Here is a 25,279-nt window from a genome sequence, read left to right as displayed (position 1 = left end):
TCGTGTTTAATAGTGTCTTACATACTCATCAGTATGACGCTATATACATGTAAAGCATTATTATTATTATTATTATTACATGTCAAGTTGTTTTTTTAAGGTAACAATACTTCATTCAAAACGTTTTTATTCTATATAGTGCCTTAAATATTCTCCCTTGTGCAAAAAACAATTTACACATTGTTGAGTTTTTAAGGTAACCACACTTCATTAAAAAGTGTTCATTCTTTATAGGGTAACGCTGCTCTCAATGCCAGGTAAGGTACTCGCTAGGGTCGTCCTCAATAGGATCCGTGATCACTTGCTAAGAAGTCGACCATCGACCACATCCTGGCACTGAGGGTTCTCATGGAGCGCAAACGCGAATATCGGCAGAGTTTCTTTGCAGCCTTTGTCGATTTTCCTGAAGCGTTCGACTCAGTTGATCGAGCTGCACATCCTGGGATCCCCTCAAGGTTGCTGGATATTATGGCCGGCCTGCACGCTGGGGTATCTGTCAATAAGGGCGCGCACATAAAGGCGACCTCAATTGGGCGCAGCGAATAAAAGCGCACATAAATAAAGGAGTGCTTCAAAAGGGTGACGTCAATAAAGGTGAATAAAGGCAAACGCAACAAAATTACAGAAAATTTATTAGATAAAGGCAATGATTGAACGTATAAAAAGGTGAAAGCAAGAATATTAAAACATCCAATTAATTAATGCATGAACTTCTAATGAACTACTTCTAGCGAACTATTTCTAAAGCTCTCTATATTTCGTTGTTTTCAAAATTACAGAAAATTCGATTAAGGCAATGACAATGTATAAAAAGGTGAAAGCAAGTTACACTTGAAGCTGAAGATTATGTGCAATGCCACGTAGATATTCGAGATGCGGTCTATTAGCATAATCAAGGACAATTAATTTAATTCGCTCCGAAGGTCATCCTTTTGAAACTCGCCTTTATTTACGCGCGCCTTTATTCGGCGCTCAATTGAGGTCGCCCTTTTGAAGGTCGCCTTTTTGTGCGCGCCCTTACGCTGGTACTGTGAAGTGCTGTGCGGAGTACGTGAGCGGGCTCTGTCCAGGGCTGTTACACCTCTTTGTAGCTCTGTGTGACCGGATGCAGGAATGACAGCTGCAATACCCCCCCGAGAAATCTCCGGTCATTTCGTTTATCGAGCGGAGGTAAAGTAAATCAAAACTGAAAGAACACGCTCTTCGGTGTACGTCCCGTTATGTGGAGGTCCTCTTATGCGCATGCGTGGCACGTTAGGCTGCGTTGTCCGTCACCCTGAATTGAATTAAGTGGTTTTGAGAACGTCGTTTTATTTAGTGCCTTGCATGTTAATCGCTGTCATGAACTTTTAAAAAGTATTTTTCCTATTCTCTTCAATGATCAATTATATATTGAATATTTCCAATATAAAAAATTAAACAGAATATTAAAAGCAGAGGCAGTGCCCTGAAAATGCCCACCCCATCCGTGCTAACAGAAGCATCGGTGAGTAGCAGACCGCCGTCGTTTGAAGGGCTGGACAGCGGCAGACTTGTAAAGTTTGTGTCTGTGGATGCAGACACCTCAAAGTGTCAAATGTAGAAACTCCATTGTTATTTCGGACCCACTTGGAGGATTTCCAGTTGTGAAGCATGGAGACGTGGAGCAGCATGATGGCCTATAGAGATGAGGGTCCGCTGGAGGGAGGTGACATGCAGGGAGGACAGATAAAGCTAGGAGGAAAGGTCAGGCAAAGAAAGGATGACAAGTAGTGAGATATAGGGGGTCCGGGGGGTTGGGGTAGACACAGAACTAAAGTGATGGGGGCATCTAGTGGGCAAAGGTAACAAAGAGGATCAGGTTCAGGGCCCATCAGGAAGCACTCATGGGGAGTGTGTGAAGGAGCTTGAACTGGCTTTGTGGATGATTAGGATTGTGGGGTCTGCGTTTATGAAAGGAGGAAAGAGGCGGCACATTGCAGAATGGAGGCTGGAGACGGGACACGTCATGGGGGCTTCATACAATGAGTGGGCAAAGCAGAGCAAAGAAGGACACTGCAGGTCCTTAACAATGAATGGATTTGTAAATAAAAGGAATGAAAGGACGAGGAAAGAAGAGGATAACAAGAGTGTCAGGAGCCCAGCATCAGGAAACAGGTCAGTAATTCACTGCTTTGTTGAAATTAAACCTCCATTTTTATATAGCGCCTTACATACTGAGGGCACTCATGAAGTGGTTTGTGGAAGCTTCTTGCTGGTCTGTTCTTCAGCATCTTGTTTTGTTATTCTTCCTTGTTCTTTGTCTTTGAATTGCTTTCTACCATTTGCTTGACACTCAGCTGATGTCGCTGCACTTCTTTTTCTTGCTGCCATTATGATGGTTAGCTCTTTGGTTTTTGAACACAGGACCACAGGTCATTTAATAAAGTGAGATGTTTGATGATCAATAAATACAATACTTACAGATGTGGATAAATGTGTTGGTACCCCTCCACGACAAAAGAAGAACCCACAATCATCTCTTGAAATAACTTGAAGAAGCTGACAAAAGTGATCAGCAATCATCATGGCTGATTTCATATTTAACACAAATCAGACTCGATTTTCGAGTTTCGATTCAACAGAGTATTTCACGTAAGGACACACATGAGGATGTCAAGTTGGGGAGCATGTACTGGTACAGTGAGTTGCCGCACTCACCACATGACAAAATGGCTCGGGATTCCAGTTGGCAACCCCCCAGACAGACACGCGGTCCAGTCCCACCCTCCGGAGATGACCCTCTATCTGCCGCAGCCAGATGTTACGTGGGCGACCCCTTGGCCTGGTCCAGCCACTTGGGTCCCCAACAATGAGGATCGTATGAGCCGGATCACCTTCAGGGGGGGAATGCGCCACGTGGCCGTAGTGCCATAACTGACGCTCCCTCACAGTGCAGGGACTCCATGAGCAACACAAAGTCAAACCAGCAATACCCAAGGATGTTCTAGAGAGACACAGTACTGAAGGAGTCCAGTCTTCGTCTCGGGTCACTGGATAGCGTCCATGTCTCACAAGGAGGAAGCACCAGGACTCTGAAGACTTGGATCTTCATCCTTTTGTAGATATCGGCAGCGCCACACACTCCTTTCCAGCGACCTCATGACCCCCCACGCTCTCCCAAATCCATCTATTGACTTCACAGGAAGAGTCACCAGAGTCACATGAATGTCACCGGCAAAGTAAGTAAACCTCTCGACGAGGTCGACACTCTCTCCGCAGACAGACACACTTCTGATGGCCGTGCCCAGGAGGTCATTAAAGGCCTGGATGTTGGTTTTTATCAGGACCCTCGCAAGCCCAGACCCTCAGACTCCTCACTCAGTCTCTCAAGTGACTCGATCAGAGCCTCCATTGACTCCATGAAGATCACAGTATTGTCAGCAAAGTCAAGATCCATGAATCTTTCTTCACCAACAGATTGCCCCCCCCCCCCCCCCCCCCCCCCCCCCCCCCCCCCGAGCCGCTGGACCCCACGACTCCCGCCAACACCCAGTCCATACAAGCATTGAACAGAGTAGGAGCAGAACACACCGCTGACAAACCGCAAAATCAACTGGGAAAAACGCACCGCACTCACAGTACCAGTGTACAGGCCGGCCATGATATCCAGCAACCTTGGGGGGGATCCTGCAAACAATCAGGATGTCCCACAGGGCAACTCGATCAACTTTAGAAACTCTGCCGATATTCGCATTTGCGCTCTATGAGAACCCTCAGTGCCAGGATGTGGTCGATGGCAGACTTCTTAGGCGTAAAACCAGACTGCTCCGGTCACTGGTAGGTGAGCAAGTGATCATGGATCCTATTGGGGACGACCCTAGCTAGGACCTCACCCACCACCGAGAGCAGTGTTAGCCCGCTGTAGATTCCACAATCCAGGTGATCACCCTTCCCTTTCCAGATAGGAGCGACAAGTCCCGTTTTCCAGTCAGTTGGGATGATGCCAGTGGTATCTGGGGGGTGAACTTCTTCAGGCTGGTGGTAAGGCTGTCCTCCTGGCATTGCAAGCAATCTCTGCATCCATTTGGGAAGCATGAGGATGGCATGGACACAAATGATGGGACCCTTCACCTCATATTTTGTTGCATAATCACTGCACACAAGCGATTCCTGGAGCTTTCCATGACACGTCTGTCCACAGGGCGTCCTCAGCAAACTTCTCTAGTTGTGTCAGGTTTTTTGAAGGGGCTCTAAACTGCATGCTTCAGATGTTTCCATAAGTTCAATAAGATTCAAATCGGGGATCCTGGAAGGCCACTTCTGAAGAGTCCACTGTTGTGTTCTTCACCATTCTTGGTGCTTTTCGCTGTGTATTTTGGCTCCTTATCATTTTTGGAGGATCCGTGACCCGTGACTGAGACCGAACTTCGTGACACTGGTCAGTACGTTTCACTCCAGAATGCCGCGACAGCTTCATCTATTACAATAAGCCATGGTCCATCTGTTGGACAGATGACAGTGAAAGAGGGTTTTATATTCACAAAGACAAAATCACGGATCCTCTGTGAAACATAGAGAAGGCCCACTGATGTTCAGGGGTTGCTGTGCTGCCTTTGCCACCAGACACCTTAATAATAATAATAATAATAATAATACATTTTATGTATATGCTCAAGCAGGGCACAAGATATCAGAAGCTTCACGAAACGGCCGGTGTCAGAAAAGCGGGCCACAGTTGCAGGTCATGGGTCCAAATGACCCAGAAACAAACCTGAAAAAGCACCAAGAATGGAGGAGAAGGAAACATTACGAGGTTCTGAAGTGCGGCCTTTGAACATCCATGGGAAGATCTGGACATCACATTTGGGAGAAGATGGTCATGAAACCTGAGGGTACTGAAGAGAAGTGAGCCCAAATGCCAATCGGGCAGCGTAGTTGTCTCGGTCAGAGAGCTTCAGAAAGTTGTTATCCATCCATCCATCCATTGTCCAACCCGCTGAATCCGGACACAGGGTCACGGGGGTCTGCTGGAGCCAATCCCAGCCAACACAGGGCACAAGGCAGGAACCAATCCTGGGCAGGGTGCCAACCCACCGCAGGACACACACACACAAACACACCCACACACCAAGCACACACTAGGGCCAATTTAGAATTTGGACTGTGGGAGGAAACCGGAGCGCCCGGAGGAAACCCACGCAGACACGGGGAGAACATGCAAACTCCACGCAGGGAGGACCCGGGAAGCGAACCCGGGTCCCCAGGTCTCCCAACTGCGAGGCAGCAGCGGTACCCACTGCGCCACCGTGCCGCCGAAAGTTGTTATTTCTCCAGAATAGTGCGTTATAAAATATGAGGTTGGTGGTCCCGATAATTTTGCAGATACCAGTTTCATTTCTTTTATTATTACTCTGCAAGTGTGAAGAACTCCTGAGGCGCCCAGTCCGGGGGTATCCGTTTATTTATTAAAGCAGAACAAAAAGTAGCGGAGAAGAAAGCAAAAGGGGCAGCGATAATTAATACTGGCCGCTGTCAAAGGGTTAACTTCTTGTCGTCCTCCGTTTGGGTCCGTTGCTCTCTCAGCTGCTCTGCTCGATTATCCGACGCCTCCTCCCGCACGGCCGCGCTTTGATTCTCCGTCGATTCAATTGCCCTCGTCGGGCGGTTTGCCAGCGCAGCGAGAGAAAGGAAAAGACGAAACTGTTTAGCGGCAACGCCCCCTCCTGGTTTGCGGCGGGTATTACATAACCCGGAAGATGCGCCTGCGACGCGCATGCGTGACTTTTGTTCAGTCCAAAATCAAAAGCAAAGCGTCTGCTCTGTGCCAAGTGGAAGTAAGAATGGAGGGCACCAACTATCTCGATCAGTTTCAGCTTATTTCACGGAAAATTGGGATTCTTTTTTTTGTTTTCTTAACAGTGGAAGGTTACCGATACTGTTTATTATTTATGAGTCCTTGAACTCAGACGTATGAGAAGGTTGTTAAATTAACTTTATTTTTTATTTATTTTGTCTTGTTTGTGGGTGCCCGTTTAGGATGAGGCTCAGGGCTAATGCCACCTGCCAGCTCCACCACTGCACAGATCATCAATCGGGTTGAATCACAAAGTGCCTTCCTATGATGGTTTCTACACAAGAACTGCCTGTTAGATTAATAAAGACGCTGAAAGAGACCCCCATAGGTTCTGCAGTGGCCATAACCTGGATGCAGCCCCTAGAGAGGTTTTGGCAGCCATTACGTTACCCAGAGGTCGAGGGCCCCACCCGGTCAGACAAGCACCGGTAAGTGGCCTGCTGGGTTACAGTTTGGTGGAAGTGTTGACGCGAAAGGCGCTATATAAGATCAAGACTTGCTCTGTCACATGACCCAGCTGTGGTCCTTGTTGGTCTGGGGAGGTCACCTGGATTAGGTGTCAATGGGACTTCTTAACTTTAGGGGCCCAGTGGGGGTTTAGCTGGCTGCATTCCCCCACCCCATGCCCCCCCAAACACACGTATCCTCACTCAAACCAAATCTTCACTTCTGCTGTTTGCTTATGAGATTAGCACCACTGAGCCTGAGAAAAAAGCCAGGTGCTCCTGACAGCTCGATCGACACGTGAGGGTCCCTGCCATCTCCACCCCCTTCACATACACCCATACCCTGATTGTCTGTGCCCACCTCATTCACCCCAGGACCCACCCCTTGTCAGTAATTGGGACACCTCCAGTGTCTACTTACATTCTGCTCAAGCCTCGGCTTGAGAGGTTTCTGCACAGCTCACCTCCTGACGGGGGCCTCTCGCTGGATTTCCCCGCCCCCTGACTGGACAGAGGGGCTTTATAAAAACGAGCCGGGTAGCCTGAGCAGGAATTCAGAGATGAAGCTGCCTCTGCTTTCCGTGCTGTGGGTCCTCGTCGGCCTCCATTGGCTTCAGTCAGGTAAGTCCGCCACCGCTTTTCTCGGATTCTCTCGCTGGCTTTTCTTCACTGAATGTTTTTGAAACAAAACGCTAAAGACAAGAAGACCACCGACACCACATGAGTGTGTGTGTGTGTGTTTGTAAGCATCTGGGTGGGCGTGCATGAGGCTGTTCGACTAAAGACATCTAATTTGAGGCCGCAAAGTGGGACATCTGGAGCTCGTGTGCCCGTAACACATTGCAGCATCACTGGAGGGCTTTAGTGCCGCGTGTGCAACCAGCACTCGCCACTCAACTGCCTGCCTGGGGCCGACTGCCCATCAGTGTCACGTCCTGCCGCCTCTTAAAGGGACACAAGCAGGGTCTTCTTCTTCTTCCCTCCTGCCCCTTGCACACTAAGCACAATTAACTAATGTTTTGAGGGGGGCATGAAGGCTCAGACTGGGATGCCCTCACCGTTTTGGGTGGCATGGGAATTGACCATCTGCTTCCTGTGAGGATTAGATAAGCATGAGGGCACAAGCGAGGATGGGAGCACAGCCACCATGTCACAGAGTTTTGGATTTGACCGTCCACCATGACAGAGGACAGCACACATTCAGGTCACAAAGTTGTGAATGGATGAGACAAAGTCAGTTTTTGTTGGAACCGATGTTGTGTTTTCCATGATTGCTCCTCTGTCCCTTTATTTAGCCACTTCAAAGTGAGCCTCTTGGATGTCGCAGTTGTGCATATACTTTAACAGGACATCACGGCACTGGGTGGGTCCAGTCAGTCACCTCAGACCAGTAAGCCACCCCCCATCCATCTTAGGCTGTCCATTCAGATCCACAAGGCGTACATTTTCAGTCAAACCAGTGGGCCAGGTGTCATCACCGATGTGGCCTTCACCCCAGTCTTGCATTCACAGCCATAAAGCGCCATTATGGCAATCCCTGTTATGCCAATTTAACCAGTATCTCAGAGGCCATTCTTCTAGCCTGCCCACTGCAGCCATTAAGCCAACTGCCCCTTATGTCAATCCTCCATCGACATCAGTAAGACAAACCTTGTCCTTTCCAGTCTCACCACTCAAACCAGTAAACCACATGACCTCCATCCCAGCCCTGCACCCACTCCCATAACTCCCCCTACTACAGCAATGCCAGTCATACCCCTTCAACCAGTCAGTATCATGCCATCCATCAAGCCTGTCCACTCCAAATAATAAGCCAACTGCCCCTCAGTTCAGTCCTCTTATTTGCATCAGCAAGACACACCTCGTCCTTTTATATTGTCAGCACTTGAACCAGTAAGCCACAAGTCCTCCATCATTGTCCTCCATTTGTATCTGTAACCCACCTTTCAGCTCTGCCACATCCCTTTAACCAGTAATCCAAATGCCACCCATCTAGGCTGTCGACTCAAAGAACTAAGCCAGCTGTCCCTTATCTCAATCATCCTATTTAAACCAGACAGACGCGGCTAATGCATTACGGGCTCACCATTCAACCCAGTAAATGACATATCCTCCATTTATACCTTTAGCCCACACATCAGCTGTCCCAGTCATACCCCTTCAACCAGTAAGCCAAACGCCATCCGTCTAGGCTGTCAACTCATAGCACTAGGCCAACCGTCCCTTATCTCAATCCTCCATTGACATCAGCAAGGCAAACCTCATCCTTTCCAGTCTCACAACTGAAACCAGTAAACCACATGTCCTCCATCCCAGTTTTGCACCCGTACCCATAATTCCCCCTACGACAGCAATGCCAGTCATACCCCTTCAACCAGTCCATAACATGCCATCTATCTAGCCTGTCCACTCCAAATAATAAGCCAACGGCCCCTCACCTCAGTCCTCTTATTTACATCAGTAAGACACACCTCGTCCTTTTATATTGTCAGCACTTGAACCAGTAAGCCACATGTCCTCTGTCATTGTCCTCCGTTTGTACCTGCAACCCACCCAGATGTTGTCCCAGTCATACCCCTTCAACCAGTAAGCCAGACACCATCTGTATGGGTTGTACCTTATCTCAATCTGACAGACACACCTAATGCATTACAAGCTCAACATTCAACCCAGTAAATGACATGTCCTCCATTTGTACCTGTAACCCACCATCATCTGTTCCAGTCATAGCTCTTCAACCAGTAAGCCAAATGCCATCCATCTAGGCTGTCAACTGCAAACACTAAGCTAACTGCTCCTTATCTCAGTCCTCCCATTTAAATCAGCAAGACACACACCTTCCTTTCCAGTCTATCTTCTCAAACCAGTAAGCCACATGCCATCCATCTAGGCTGTTGACTCAAAGTACTAAGCCACATGTCCTCCATGCATATCCGTAAAGCCAGACAACCACATGCCAACCATCTCAGAATGCCCGGTTGTCCCTTATCCCAGTCCTCTCCTTTACACAACTAAGTCACAAGTCATCCTCCTTATTCTCAATAGTCAAACCAGCAAACCATGCATCTTCCATGCCAGTCCTCCAATCACACCAGTAATCCACTGGTCTGCCATCAAAGCCATACCCCTAAAAACCAATACACTGCCTGATATGTCCCTTATCCCAGTCCTCTCATTTGCATCACAAAGTCAAATGTTATGCTGCCCATCTCAAACCAGTAAGTCCACCCCAGTCACTCTTCTCAGACCAGTCATTCAAACCAGTAAGCCACATGTCTACCTTGACCCACTAAGCCTTTCATTGTATTTCTTATGCTCTGACCAATATGGCATATTGTTTCCATCCCAGTTCACCCACTAATATGAATAAAGCACTGAGGCTGTAAGTTATGATTAACTACAGATGGCACCAGTATAGTTTGCCAGTCATCCTCTTTTCCAGTCCTGCCATTCATGCCACCAAGCCACATACTCTTCATTCCACTCCCTATGCTCATCCTAACAATCTACATTTTCCCTTATATATTTAAATATTTAAATATTTATTATATATATATATAATAAATATTTAAATATATATATATACATATATCCATCCATCCATTGTCCAACCCGCTGAATCCGAACACAGGGTCACGGGGGGTCTGCTGGAGCCAATCCCAGCCAACACAGGGCACAAGGCAGGGAACCAATCCCGGGCAGGGTGCCAACCCACCGCAGGACACACACAAACACACCCACACACCAAGCACACACTAAGGCCAATTGAGAATCGCCAATCCACCTGACCTGCATGTCTTTGGACTGTGGGAGGAAACCGGAGCGCCGGAGGAAACCCATGCAGACACGGGGGAGAACATGCAAACTCCACGCAGGGAGGACCTGGGAAGCGAACCCGGGTCCCCAGATCTCCCAACTGCGAGGCAGCAGCGCTACCCACTGCGCCACCGTGCCGCCCCTATATACATATATATTTATTTATTATTTAAATATATATTTATGTATAATATATTTATATATATATTTATAATTTATATACAGTATATGTATATATATATATATATATATATATATATATATATATATATATATATATATATATATATAAAAATATAATTTGCCTTCTTCTGAACAGAGCAGCAGAATAGCACTAGAAAACTTACCAGCTCCACTAGGGGGCAGCATTTATTAGTTAAACGAGCCTCGCTCAGCTTTATAAGCAGATGGCAGCAGCGCTGATTGGTTCCTCAAATTGACGGAGCAGAGCCTGCCATCCTTGCCCAGACGTCTTCTGCTGCAGCAGTTCCTCGCATATCTTGCTGCGAGTGAAGCCCCCTGGTGGCTGAGATGTTAAACTGCTAAACCTGAGTGCATGGCCTCCATCGGTCACTTGCCACATGTCCAGTTGTTTTACATGTATACCCGTGTAGACAAAAGTGTCATAAATGCAAAATGAGTAGGAGGGGCTTATATATTATACAAAATAAAAAGTTGATATTTTCAGTTTGCACTTTCACTGGTTGCCACCATCAGAGCATCTTTTGAGACTCCAGCAGCCTTTAATGCTCATTGGGTACATTCTGACAGCTGGGAGCGCCGGCCACATGTGAAAAAGACACGAAGGTAAGAAGTTCACATGACAATAAACCTGAACTTGGGTTTAAAAACAAGAGGAATGTGAGGCTGGGCAAATGACTGGGAATCATATTGTATGCAGCTCCACCGGCTGACCCCAGGTGAATAAAAACAGGTGGTATCAGTCAGTGAGTGCCTTGGACCCAGAAAGCAGGATAGAAGGTGGTATGAACTTCGTCATGGGATTGTGGATGGGGGAGTTGGACGGGGAGTGTGGGTCAGACAATGTAGGAGATTTCTCAGTTGGTACTAAGCCCCCCCACAGCTGGCACCCAGGGCAGTCTCTATTATAAAGGACGTTGTATGGTTCCCTATGGTTTCCATAAGGTATTCCAGGTATGTGCCACCATACCCCGCCCCCCCCCCCCCCCCCCCCCCCACTCCATGAGATCCCACCCCTGCTTTTTGATTACAGTTGAAGACGTGTCTTCATTTTTGATTGCCCACCCTCAACAAGACTGAAGAAAAGCCAAAGCCTGTGCCGTTCTGTGTTTACAATGCACAACCAGGTGCTCACGAGGACCACTGGACCCCCAGTGTCAGTTAGCTGCAATTATTATGAGGTTTCACAAAAGAACTTAAGAGGCCAGTGGACCCCACCAGGGAATGGCCCCCATCTTTCTGAATGGCCTCAGATGGGCCTTCCTCACAATCCTCCTGCACAACGCCTCATTTGCTGTCCCCTTTGCTCTATCACAGAATGTCCCGCTGTCTACTCAGAGATGCTAACCTGCCCCTCTCCATACCTGTCAGAAAAGTGTGGCACCTTCAGAACTGTGGAAACCACTTGAACATTCACTGCACCCACCTGGCACTCCTTGTGTGTGTCTTCTGTATGGAAGGACGGCTCAGCCCCATGGCTCTCAATATGTCCTGAGCAGATTTTAATGGGAGTTCATGATGTCACCATCCACATGACTCTTCTATTCTCATCACCGAGTGGCCATCCCATTCTGCTAACTCACAGCATTAAGGGACGTTACCTTCATTACATTCCCACTGCTGACACCAGCACATCGAGTAACACAGTGAAGGGACATGTCCTCTATTCTTGTCTCTCCACTTAACAACAGTAGTGAAGGAATGTATGACAAGCAGAGGATCGGCTGCTTCAGGTACCACCAGAGGGCAGTAGAACAACAGAGATGGCCCATGATACTGCAAAATCAAGATGGATGGAGATCTCCATAGCAGTGAAGGGTGGATGGTTGACTGAAGTCAAGGAGATAATTTGAAGAAGCTCATAGTGTCCACCACAGACACCAAGTGGGCCATCATCTCCAAACAGAAGCTCTTTTGTCAGCAGACAGTGTATTCACAGGGGGCAGTGGGGGCTGCTTTTCTCTTTCTGTGCAGGATGACTTCTCTGGGCTGTAAATTACAACTCCTGCCACTAGAGGGCAGTCATAAAAGGATAAATCAGCACCTGCTGACCCCTAGGAAAGGAAATTTTGGTTTGTTTTAGGTGGGTCATAAAATGAGGAAGTGCAGATGAAACACCACCGCAAAGGCAAAACGTGATCACAATGATCAGAATCACGTTAATTCTACATGCGTACTCCCATCAGGACAAATCTTTCTTTGTAAAGCATCATCTCTAACTTATCTCCCCAATAAGTTGATTTCCATCTCGCCCTGAACCACCAAACCACATTTTTTATTTATTGCACTCTTTACACTCAAACCAGTAAGCCACATGCATCCACCTCAGACCGCCCAGCTGCCCCTTATCTCAGTCCTCTCCTTTACACCACCAAGTCATCCTCTCCAGTCTCACCACTCAGACCAGTCAGCCACATGTCCTTTGTTCTCACCAGTAAGTCACGTGTCCCCCAAATCGCCCTTCTGAGCTCTTTGTCACCAAGGTCTTCATTCAGAACAAGTGCCTTACAATGCCATCCCTCTTCAGAGTGGCACCTTTCTAAGCTCTTTGTCATGAAGGCGTTTGTTTTGTCCAGTGCCTTACATTGCAATCCATTATGAGATCTTTGTCCCAAAGGCCTTTATTTTATATAGCGCCTTTCAATGCAGTCCTTTCTTTAATGTGGTGCCTTTCATAGCAGTTGTCACCAATGTACTGTCTTTTAATGTATTCCTTTGATTCAGGTGACAATGTTCTTAGCTTTTTGCCATCCAGGCTTTAATTTAATAGAGTGCCATACAATGTAATCCTTGCTTTATGTGACACATTTCTTAGCTCTTGTCACCAAGTATGTGGTGCCTGGCAATTTATTTCTTTGTTTGACGTGGTCCCTTTCTTGGCTGTTATCACCAATGTGCAGTGTCTTATAATGCATTCCTTTGATTTAGGTGGCACATTTTTAGCTCTATGTCAACAAGGTTAATATTTTATATAGTGCCTTACAATATCATTTTGTGTATAATGTGACACCTTTCTTAGCTCTTGTCACCAATATATAGTGTCTTACAATTTATTCCTTTGTTTTATGTGGCACCTTGAAATTTAATTCTTTCTTAGCTCTTTGTTACCATCCATCCATCCTCTTCTGCTTATCCGAGATCGGATTGAGCAGAGATGCCCAGACTTCCCTCTCCCTGGCCACTTCTTCTAGCTCTTCCGGGGGAATTCCGAGGCCAGCCGGGAGACATAGTCCCATCCAGGGTATCCTCCTCCCGGTTAGACATGCCCAGAACATCTCACCAGGGAGGCGTCCAGGAGGCATCCTGATCAGATGCTCTTTGTTACCAAGACTTTAATTTTCTATAGTGCCTTACAATGTACTCCTTTCTTTCCTGTGGCATCTTTCTCAGCCCTTTGTCACAAAGCACATTTTGAGGTCACTTGTGATGAGTCCTACAGGCCAATTCTTCCTGATGCCCCAACAGCTGTTGGCATTGCCTCACCCCCACCACCACCACCATAAGCTGAATGAATGTGGCTTTGATTGTACCGTTCACACCGGGTATTTTAATTTGGATGCCAGAGAGCACACTGGCACACACTGTAAGTGAATCATGTAGAAGGGCACAGAATTGCTAGTGACTCATCTACTAAGCCAGTGCGGGATTCTCTGCCCGGTGCCCGCGGGTTGCTCTCTGTTATCCCAGTGCTAACGCGTCTCTTGGTCTTTTGCCAGGCAATGTCTCGGCTCAGGTGTCCATCACCAACGAGGAGCTGAAGGACATGTCCGAGCTGCTCTTCTCTCTGGACAAGAACAAGGCCCATCCATCAGAGCTCATCATCAACCCTCAGCGCCTCATTCCCAACTCTGAGACCAACCAGAAAGTGGACCTCAGTACAGAGCCGTAAGCCCACCTGATGCTCCCGGGGTCGGTTGGCGATTTGCCGGTAGGAGCAGACGTATGCAGATGAGGAGGGAGGGGCCAGTTGGAATACTTCAGCAGCGCTGAGATAGTGTGGGCCTTGTAGGAGAGCAAATACTGCAGAGTGGCAAACAACCTCTTGGGGAACCACCCACACATACATATAAAAAAAAAAAAATCAAAAACAAGGAAAAATGTAAATAATTAGCAAAAGTATTATTAATATAAACAAAAGACTTGACAGTGAACATAAAAAGGACATAAAACAAGGGGAGGAGCCCTGGCTGAAACACAACACCGCTCATCTAGCGTAGTCGGCGTGATCCCCGCTCTGATGATGGTGTCGATTTGAGGACTGCTGACATTCATGTGTCCAGCATGCTTGGGGTCAGAAGGTGCCTTGCCATCATGAACTCACATACACACATGAGAGAAGGGGTCAGTTTGTTTAGCGTAGTCGGCGTGATCCCCGCTCTGATGATGGTGTCGATCTGAAGACTGCTGACATCCATTGGGGTAAGATGGTGATTTATCTTCATGAACACACATACAGTACACCCATAGTAAGTTTGTTTAGCGTAGTCGGCGTGATCCCCACTCTGATGATGGTGTCGATTTGAAGACTGCTGACATCCATGTGTCCAGCATGCTTGGGGTCAGAAGGTGCATTGCCATCATGAACTCACATACACACATGAGAGAAGGGGTCAGTTTGTTTAGCGTAGTCGGCGTGATCCCCGCTCTGATGATGGTGTCGATTTGAAGACTGCTGACATCCATTGGGGTAAGATGGTGATTTATCTTCATGAACACACATACAGTACACCCATATTAAGTTTGTTTAGCGTAGTCGGCGTGATCCCCACTCTGATGATGGTGTCGATTTGAAGACTGCTGACATCCATGTGTCCAGCATGCTTGGGGTCAGAAGGTGCCTTGCCATCATGAACTCACATACACACATGAGAGAAGGGGTCAGTTTGTTTAGCGTAGTCGGCATGATCCCCGCTCTGATGATGGTGTCGATTTGAAGACTGCTGACATCCATTGGGGTAAGATGGTGATTTATCTTCATGAACACACATACAGTACACCCATATTAAGTTTGTTTAGCGTAGTCGGCGTGATCCCCACTCTGATGGGGACGTTAAACTTGAAGTTTGAGTGGACTGCTAAAGCCCATGTGCTCAGTGGCGCCCCCCTTCCTTTCTCACTGCTCTGTGTCTCCGGCAGGCTCTACACCTTTGTGGACGAGGCCACCCTGTTCACTAAGCCCACTTATGCTGCCCTCATCAAACTGCTGGATAACTACAATCGAATGACGGGCACAGCTGAGCACTTCACCAAGGAACAGGTGGCAGAGCAGGAGGCCTTCTTGAAAAAGGTGGTGACCGACACTGAGATTGGACGACAGCTAAGTACCTTCCTGCTCGCCAAAGGTGGGTATTGGGCACTCAAAGGGGGGGGGAGCGGGTGGGCAGTTATGCCATATATCTTCTGGTGACACTTTGATTTTGGGTGTACAGCCAAATTATAAAGTAACTGATTAATGAAATCACAATACCCAACTGCCACCTATACTGCCAATCAGCATGCCAGGATGGCATCCACATGTCCACTACTTCAGTCCCGGTCCTTTCTTGGCCCAAGGGTGGACATGCTGGCTTCTCTGATGTCAGGCCAATGCCAGGTCCAGCTGTCCAAGAGCAGGTGGCCCCTCTGAGTCTTCTGGACATGGAGGTCCACCTGCCCAAGAGTCTGCCATATGACCTCGTCCCTCAGGTCCACCTGTTCAACAGCAGGCTCACCTGAGGTGCCAAGAGTAAGTTTCTTTGATGTTTCGGCCTGTTTCTTATATATTGGAGTCCAGGAGGTGACGTGCCCAGCAGAGCCCCCCCATTGGTCCACTGCACTGTCCGATGCCCACTCATTCTTTCACATGTGTGTCCACAGGGGTCTACACCTCAGAGGCGGAGCTTATCCAGGACCTTCAGATGATGTGGTTCGGCCTGTACTCCCGCAACAAGGGCCAGCTGGACTCCAGTGGCTTTGAGCACGTCTTTGTAGGTAGGTGGAGCTCTACACGGGCTGATTGGGATTAGGAGGGGTGGAACATGCTGCGGGCATAACTTGAATGAGCCCCCACCTCAAATCCCATCCCATCGATGGCTGCTTTTCTAGAACGTTCCTCACTCTGACGCCTATGTGTGGGTCCCTTTGTGCAGGAGAAATCAAGAGCAGCAAAGTGTCCGGCTTCCACAACTGGGTCCAGTTCTACCTGCTAGAGAGGCGCGGGCAGCTCAACTACTACAGCCATAACTTCGATGGGCCTGTGAGTACCGACAGAGCCGGCCACCTGGTGACCCCACTAATTATTTGAATGAATGTTTGAGATGCCGGATGAGCACTCGGCGGAGGTATTGATTAGCTGGCTGAACACACGGGGAGTGCATCGGCGCTTTGACTTTATAAAGTAAAAAAAAAAACAAAAATAATAATCACCCAATGACTGATTGATCGGCCGTGTCAATGAGCCAATGGGTAACTGATGATGAATTGGAAGAATAAGGCGAGCTGATTGATCGATTGATTGATTTCTGGGAAAGCAATTCATCATATTCAAGATTATTATTGTTAGACTGATTGATTGATTGATTGATCGAAGTCTCAATAATTGATGAATTTCCTGGCTACACAAGCTGATCTATAACTGATGACGCTTCCTCGATTAACTTTAACGTGTAATTCAGTGAATGGAGGGAGGGCTCACTAAATGATTGATCTATAAATTGAGTGATTGATTAAATTGGTCTATTGATTAATTGATTAACTGGTCGGTCACTTGATTGACAGAATAATTAGGTTCATAATTGACTTTCTTCATAATTACCGATAGACTGATTGACTGGCTGATTGATTGATTGATTGAGTCATCAATCAATTTATTTTCTCTGTGAATCAGTTCTTACATATGCTGCAGTGATTGACTGAAACAAAGAAACCAACGTCTGATTATTAAGTGGTCATTTAAAAAAAGGTTTGAATTGTCGTCAATATCTCACTTTATTCGGAGGAATTTATTGACTAAGATGGCACTGTGATATTCAGCTTAGTCAGTTTACTTTAAATGCAAAAATCTAACCCTAAACTAAGGGCCGGCTTTAGGTGTAGGCAGAGTGGGCACACAGGTGGGACCCCCCCCCCACACATTGTATGAGTGTGTTGAGGACCCCCAAGGCTTTTAATTATTTAACAAACAGTAGCAAGCCCGCTTCAAGGGGGACCCCCCCCCCTTCAGTGACATTTATTGGTGTACGCTTGTGCCAGCCCTGATCAAATTCATAATCCTCGGGGTCCCGAAACCCCCTAAACAAACATATAGAGTGTATCAGCTGATGCAGGGTGAGCTGCACAAAATGTGTGGAACCAACTGATTATAACAAGTGGGTGCTGTGATTCCTGAAGAGACTTCTCACGGAGTCATTGATTGACTGATTGATTGATTGGCACCTCCTGATTTATCCCCTCGATGTCCTACTTACTGGTTGATCCATCGATCAAAAGACCTCCGAGTCCATCCATCCATCCATCCATTTTCCAACCCTCTGAATCCGAACACAGGGTCACGGGGGTCTGCTGGAGCCAATCCCAGCCAACACAGGGCACAAGGCAGGAGCCAATCCTGGGCAGGGTGCCAACCATTAAACTCCATGTGAAGGTCTAATGAATGGCTGAGGGGCAGAACGATGGAGTCACATTTGGGTTTGCTCCGAATATCCAATGGATGGAGGACATGCTCTTACCGCCCACATGTCTGATTGGCTCACTGATTCCCATGGGTCTGATTGATTGGTTGACCTTTTCATGCCCTGTGAGTCTCATTTGATGAAGACACAGAGGGTCAAACCTGAGTCCCTGATCGATAGGATAACGAGCACCATGTTGTGAACCTTAGGTTGTCCTCGGAGTGTCACCCCCTCCTGTTTCTGTCACCCCCTCCTGTGACTCTATTGCTGTGTTGCTGTTTTGTAAACTTGGGGTCCTGAGCCAGTGGCACCAACATGCCTCGTGCCCTTTAAGCCTTGTTTCAAGACCACCTTGGCCTGTCCTTCTCCGAGTCAGTTTTGAGTTTGTTTGGTGGTCTTGATGGAGCAGCCCTTCATGTATTTCTGCCAAACTAAGCACCAGTGACCCTCTGGCTGGCTGCACTACAAAGGCTCCTGGTGTCATTTTGTAAAGAAATGAGCCTCCATTTGCTGATCTCATCACCAGTTTGCTGATGCCACTCAGATGCACCTGCCCTTCAGACAGAGTCAACGTGTGGAAAGTCACAGAACTTTGGAGGGACCAAAACACCGTAGTGACCCCCAGATGGACACCCCATCAGCAGATTCAAATCCCACTTCTGCCCTCACTAACCTCAATGCCTCAAATGTGAAAGGCACTATATAAGATCAAGCTCGATTCCTAACAGAGCCCTCCCTCCCTTCTTGCTCCACAGTGGGCCGGCTTTCCCGACATCCTGGGCATGCAGTTCAACTGGAGCGGCTACTTCAAGGAGGTCGGCTCGGCCTTCATAGGCAGCAGCCCCGAATTTGACTTTGCCATCTACAGCCTCTGCTACATCACCCGGCCTGGCAAAATGTGAGTATCATTTTAGGCATCTGGTGGGCCTATTTGGGGCAGCACTTGGTGAGCGATGCAAACCTCTACTTCACACCTGCAGGTGCCACCTGAGTCTGGGGGGCAAGGCGCAGAGCATCCAGACGTACACCTGGACCAACTCCTTCTACGGGGACGGAAAGATGTTCATCGCCTCGGCCTACCCGGTATCACCCTGAGCGGCGTCACCTTGGCGTCTTTGGTGGGTGGGCACGGCCTGGGCTTCGTCATCTCAGTGCCACTGAGCCCCCTGATCATCCTTCACAAAAAGATGTCGCATGGAGGAGATAAACGAATAAATAAATGAATTGATGAATTTAGATGTCCGACTGTCTTCTGACACACACCTCACTTTAATTCCATGGCTTGTTGCTGCTCTCATTGTGTAATGGCAGACATTTCTGAAATTGTTGATTTCCTCTTTTCTAAGAGCTCTGGGGACCTGAGCAGATCAAGTCTCCTGAGAACTTCACCTTTCTTTTTTTTCAGATATTCTATGATGGTCACCAGTTGTTTTGGCTCATTTTGCATCTCGTTATTGTTTGGCTGCTAATTAAGGAAAAAGAAACAATTAAGTGGTCTGAGTCTTCAAGAGCAAATCAATTACAATTAATTGAAATGAAGTTAATTAGCAGGACAAACAGGTCACTGATTAAGAAAAGGGTTAGAATGAAAACCTGCAGCCACTGTCGTGGTCCTCCAGGACCAGAGTTGGGGACCCTTGGACTAAAGAGTTCCAAAGCAGGTTGTCCCAAACACTTCCAATAATGTCCACTAGAGGGGGATATCACCAGCAAAACCCCGGCAAGAAATAAGAGGCAAGCATGAAATCTTTATATCAAACACTAGCTGCGCCCACATAGTAATGAAACAGGACACACTTTAAAAATCAATAGACGTTGGCACTTTATCTGATTGTGTTCAGCTCTGACGGGAGAGCATTCCCCGCGTGGGGAGAAAAGCAGATGGCCGTGATATCTCTGTCAATCAGCAGCTACCCTCTAAAACACATGGAGCTCTGATCTCTCTCTCAAAAACGTCAAACGTTACTCCTTGACAACCTCTAGATGATGATGTCTGCTGAACAAACAGGTATCGCTAGATAAGCGGAGGCGAGGTGCACTCCAACACGTGGCGACAGGTAGAGCAACTCGAACAGAGGCTGGCACATGAGTGAGGAAGGCCCCGCCCCCTGCTCTCCGCCCACTGCCACTCTCTTGGATTTGCGTAAATACATCGGTACCGCAAGTGAACTCTGGTACTTAGCGTGATGAAAGAAGTCGCAAAATCAACCGGAAAGTTCAAGCAAATTATAGAAAACAACCCGATCTAAATCTGTTAAGTAGTCATCTCGTGAAAAGCAGACAGACAGACAGACAGACATTGAGACAGACAGACATTAAATCAGAATCGGAGTCTGACAAGTCACAGTCCAATTCGGCGATGACATGCAAAACGTCACTCGCTCCGATCTCTCGCCGGATGTCGACGTCATGTTTGCCGCCGTTGGCTCCTCGCTCCTCTCGGTCAAACCAATGCAGCTAATTGAGAAGTCCACCTCAAACGTAACGGCGGGTTTTGTCGCCGTTTTACGGCTGATTACCACCGTCAACCCACCTTTTGACATCCGCCCTGAAAGAGTTAATGAAGTGACTCGTGGGCACCAATCGGGCCCTCCATGTTGAATCTGCTTGAGGATGAACATTGGGTGGGCTGCTTGTGCATTATGGGGTCAGTCAGGCTCTCTCTCATACATAACACAACACAACGTCATCGGACCTACCTACAGGGTCATAGTTGGGGGGGCAACCCTACCCTTGGCAATCGATGGGCACAAGGTGGGAACCAACCCTGGAAATGGGGGGAACCAGCCAAGGTTGGATTTAGGAGGAAGGGGTCCCCTGGGCTTGACCACTTTCCAGAAAAAACTAGAAGGTGCTATCAGAGTTTTAGGAGGTGGCCTGAACTTCACAAGAGAAAGTAAAGTGAAAATGGGATTTTGGAAAAGGTTTGCAAATGTGTTAAAAATGAACAATAAAATAAAATCCCATTTGGCGCAAAGTATTCGGACCCTTTGCTGCGCGCTTAGTGGGTCTGACACCCTTGGATGTGTGGATTTCCTGCCGTTCTTCTCTTCGCAGCCCCACGAGGTTGGCGGGAGACCATCGGTGGGCTTCTGTTGTCAGGGCTTCTGTTCTCAGGTCCCAGGGATGTTTGATTGGGCCCTGGCAGGACAACTCAAGGACATTCATGGAGTTGTCCCTCAGGCACTCCTGTGTGGTCTTTGCTTTGGGACCCTCTAACCCAGCCCTGAGCAGCAGGCTTTCATGAAGGACATCTGCAACTCCTGCATTACCAACGTGGGACGTGTCCGACCACAACACGCCCGTGTAGATCTACAACATGGTCAGGGGCGATGCCACCTTTGAACCCACTTATCAAGACCCCTTTGGTCCAGCATCTCATAACTTCTTCCACTTCTCCTGTGTCCTTGAAGGCTTTCCTTCATCTCACCGAAACCCTTGGGTGCCAAATTGGGGTGGTAAGGTAAGATGTGGCACCACTAACCCACCGCATTGGTGCAGGACATTGCCATAGAAGTTTGGGGGTCACAGCATATCGCGGTTTAACTGAGTTGCATCCTTCTTCTTCTGTGGGCTCTTCTTACACGTGGCTTCTAGAAGTTTCCAACGGTGGTGCAACGTAGCGGCTGCTGTTAACTGTTGTCCCCACGCTCGAGGAAATCAAGCAAAGTCACCTCCCTTGTCATCTCACCATCACCTTGGGTGCTGAGCAACTGCACGACCGCGGGGAGTTAATTGTTGTAGTTGGTACCTCATGAGGTATCACATTATATAGAGCCTTTCATATCTATCTATCTATCTATCTATCTATCTATCTATCTATCTATCTATCTATCTATCTATCTATCTATCTATCTATCTATCTATCTATCTATCATATAGTGCCTTTCATTCCTATCTATCTATCTATCTATCTATCTATCTATCTATCTATCTATCTATCTATCTATCTATCTATCTATCTATCATATAGTGCCTTTCATATCTATCTATCTATCTATCATATAGTGCCTTTCATATCTATCTATCTATCTATCTATCTATCTATCTATCTATCTATCTATCTATCTATCTATCTATCTATCATATAGTGCCTTTCATATCTATCTATCTATCTATCTATCTATCTATCTATCTATCTATCTATCTATCTATCTATCTATCTATCTATCTATCTATCATATAGTGCCTTTCATTCCTATCTATCTATCTATCTATCTATCTATCTATCTATCTATCTATCTATCTATCTATCTATCTATCTATCTATCTATCTATCTATCTATCTATCTATCTATCATACAGTGCCTTTCATATCTATCTATCTATCTATCTATCTATCTATCTATCTATCTATCTATCTATCTATCTATCTATCTATCTATCATATAGTGCCTTTCATATCTATCTATCTATCTATCTATCTATCTATCTATCTATCTATCTATCTATCTATCTATCTATCTATCTATGTATCATATAGTGCCTTTCATTCCTATCTATCTATCTATCTATCTATCTATCTATCTATCTATCTATCTATCTATCTATCTATCTATCTATCTATCTATCTATCTATCTATCTATCTATCATATAGTGCCTTTCATATCTATCTATCTATCTATCTATCTATCTATCTATCTATCTATCTATCTATCTATCTATCTATCTATCTATCTACAGTGCATCCAGAAAGTATTCACAGCGCATCACTTTTTCCACATTTTGTTATGTTACAGCCTTATTCCAAAATGGATTAAATTCATTTTTTTCCTCAGAATTCTACACACAACACCCCATAATGACAACATGAAAAAAGTTTACTTGAGATTTTTTGCAAATTTATTAAAAATTTAAAAACTGAGAAATCCCATGTCCATAAGTATTCACAGCCTTTGCTCAATACTTTGTCGATGCCCCTTTGGCAGCAATTCCAGCCTCAAGTCTTGTTGAATATGATGCCACAAGCTTGGCACACCTATCCTTGGCCAGTTTCTCCCATTCCTCTTTGCAGCACCTCTCAAGCTCCATCAGGTTGGATGGGAAGCGTCGGTGCACAGCCATTTTAAGATCTCTCCAGAGATGTTCAATCGGATTCAAGTCTGGGCTCTGGCAGGGCCACTCAAGGACATTCTCAGAGTTGTCCTGAAGCCACTCCTTTGATATCTTGGCTGTGTGCTTAGGGTCGTTGTCCTGCTGAAAGATGAACCGTCGCCCCAGTCTGAGGTCAAGAGCGCTCTGGAGCAGGTTTTCATCCAGGATGTCTCTGTACATTGCTGCAGTCATCTTTCCCTTTATCCTGACTAGTCTCCCAGTCCCACAGCATGATGCTGTCACCACCATGCTTCACCGTAGGGATGGTATTGGCCTGGTGGTGAGCGGTGCCTGGTTTCCTCCAAATGTGACGCCTGGCATTCACACCAAAGAGTTCAATCTTTGTCTCATCAGACCAGAGAATTTTCTTTTTCATGGTCTCAGAGTCCTTCAGGTGCCTTTTGGCAAACTCCAGGCAGGCTGCCATGTGCCTTTTACTAAGGAGTGACTTCTGTCTGGCCACTCTACCATACAGGCCTGATTGGTGGATTGCTGCAGAGATGGTTGTCCTTCTGGAAGGTTCTCCCCTCTCCACAGAGGACCTCTGGAGCTCTGACAGAGTGACCATCGGGTTCTTGGTCACCTCCCTGACTAAGGCCCTTCTCCCCCGATCACTCAGTTTAGATGGCCGGCCAGCTCTAGGAAGAGTCCTGGTGGTTTCGAACTTCTTCCACTTATGGATGATGGAGGCCACTGTGCTCATTGGGACCTTCAAAGCAGCAGAAATGTTTCTGTAACCTTCCCAAGATTTGTGCCTCGAGACAATCCTGTCTCTGAGGTCTACAGACAATTCCTTTGACTTCATGCTTGGTTTGTGCTCTGACATGAACTGTCAACTGTGGGACCTTCTATAGACAGGTGTGTGCCTTTCCAAATCATGTCCAGTCAACTGAATTTACCACAGGTGGACTCCAATGAAGCTGCAGAAACATCTCAAGGATGATCAGGGGAAACAGGATGCACCTGAGCTCAATTTTGAGATTCATGGCAAAGGCTGTGAACACTTATGGACATGTGCTTTCTCGTTTTTTTTTATTTTTAATAAATTTGCAAAAATCTCAAGTAAACTTTTTTCACGTTGTCATTATGGGGTGTTGTGTGTAGAATTCTGAGGAAAAAAATGAATTTAATCCATTTTGGAATAAGGCTGTAACATAACAAAATGTGGAAAAAGTGATGCGCTGTGAATACTTTCTGGATGCACTGTAGATCCATTCACATGTACAGGCCAGGCCAAAGGAGCTCTCAGCATTTAGAACTGCTTAGCCAAGCAGAAGACAAGATGGACGGATACAGCTTGAGGAATGTGTAGCCGGCCTAAAGACAGGTGTATGCTATTTTGTCCTCTGTTGGAAGTGAGCACGGGATCTTCTTTCCTTGTTTAGAAATGGACTATTTGCCAACATGGGGGCCTGCACGTGGAGGAACCAGTATAAAAGGCTGGACAGCAGCCAAACACTCCGAAGCCGATGGACGGATGAGTGATAACCTTCATCCGTCCTGAAAATCCTTTCAGCGCAGCGACAAAAGATGGCAGACCGTATAGATCAAGATCCCACCTTGATAAAGTTTGCCATAGGCTTCCCGTCTGTTATGCCGCGTAAATCGTCAGTAAAGAAAGCTGAGTTATTTTCTCTTATGTGATTTTTATCGCCTTTTATATCATATCTATATATTTTTCGGTTACTTAAAACGCCGCAGTTTCAAAATAACTTATTCCAACTACGGAGCTAGGAACAGTTATCTTGCTGCAAGGAGCCATCAGAAGATCATAAAGGGATGGAGATGGTCAGCAAGAACACTCAGGTAGGCTGTGGCATTTAAATGATGCTCAGTTGGTAGTGAGGGGCTCAAAGTGGGCCAAGAAAATATCAATTGACCACCAGCAGCACCAGCCTGAACTGTTGATACAAGGCAGGATGGATCCCTGGTCTCATGTTGTTGACCCCACCGTCTGAATGTCACAGCAGATATCGCGACTCAGCAGACCAGGCCACGTTTCTCTACTCTTCTATTGTCCAATTTTGGTGAGCCGTGTGAATTGTCGCCTCAGCTGCCTGTTCTTAGCTGACAGGAGTGTCACCCGATGTGGTCTCCTGCTGCTGTAGCTCACCTGCTTGAAGGTTCACCCTGTTGTGTGTTCAGAGTTGCTCTTCTGCACACCTCACTTGTAACGAGTGCTTATTTGAGCTCCTGTTGCCTTTCTATCAGTTCAGACCAGTCTGGCCATTCTTCTCTGACCACAGGCATCAACAAG

The 25,279-nt window shown here is 46.8% G+C and overlaps 1 protein-coding gene across 1 annotated transcript; it reads left to right on the top strand.

The window, feature by feature from the left end:
* The first annotated feature begins 6,705 nt into the window (after positions 1-6,705).
* On the top strand, positions 6,706-19,163 carry endou (endonuclease, polyU-specific). Its single transcript, XM_028825843.2, has 7 exons — positions 6,706-6,882; positions 13,995-14,163; positions 15,415-15,620; positions 16,135-16,248; positions 16,407-16,513; positions 18,683-18,825; positions 18,908-19,163. Exons 1-7 carry the CDS (start codon positions 6,822-6,824, stop codon positions 19,020-19,022), a joined length of 915 nt encoding a protein of 304 aa, XP_028681676.1. The 5' UTR covers positions 6,706-6,821; the 3' UTR covers positions 19,023-19,163.
* The last annotated feature ends 6,116 nt before the right edge of the window (positions 19,164-25,279 follow it).

This window comes from Erpetoichthys calabaricus, chromosome 3, assembly GCF_900747795.2.
Source record: "Erpetoichthys calabaricus chromosome 3, fErpCal1.3, whole genome shotgun sequence".
Classification (NCBI taxonomy): domain Eukaryota; kingdom Metazoa; phylum Chordata; class Cladistia; order Polypteriformes; family Polypteridae; genus Erpetoichthys; species Erpetoichthys calabaricus.
Note: the sequence above shows the minus strand (reverse complement) of the source record. Positions and strands in the feature narration are given on the sequence as shown.

Excerpts from the sequence above, each read along its gene's own strand:
- endou (XM_028825843.2), top strand. The coding sequence starts at position 6,822 with ATGAAGCTGCCTCTGCTTTCCGTGCTGTGGGTCCTCGTCGGCCTCCAT. Across the intron at positions 14,164-15,414 it reads GTGGACCTCAGTACAGAGCC|GCTCTACACCTTTGTGGACG; the intron begins GTAAGCCCACCT and ends TGTCTCCGGCAG. Across the intron at positions 16,514-18,682 it reads GCCATAACTTCGATGGGCCT|TGGGCCGGCTTTCCCGACAT; the intron begins GTGAGTACCGAC and ends CTTGCTCCACAG.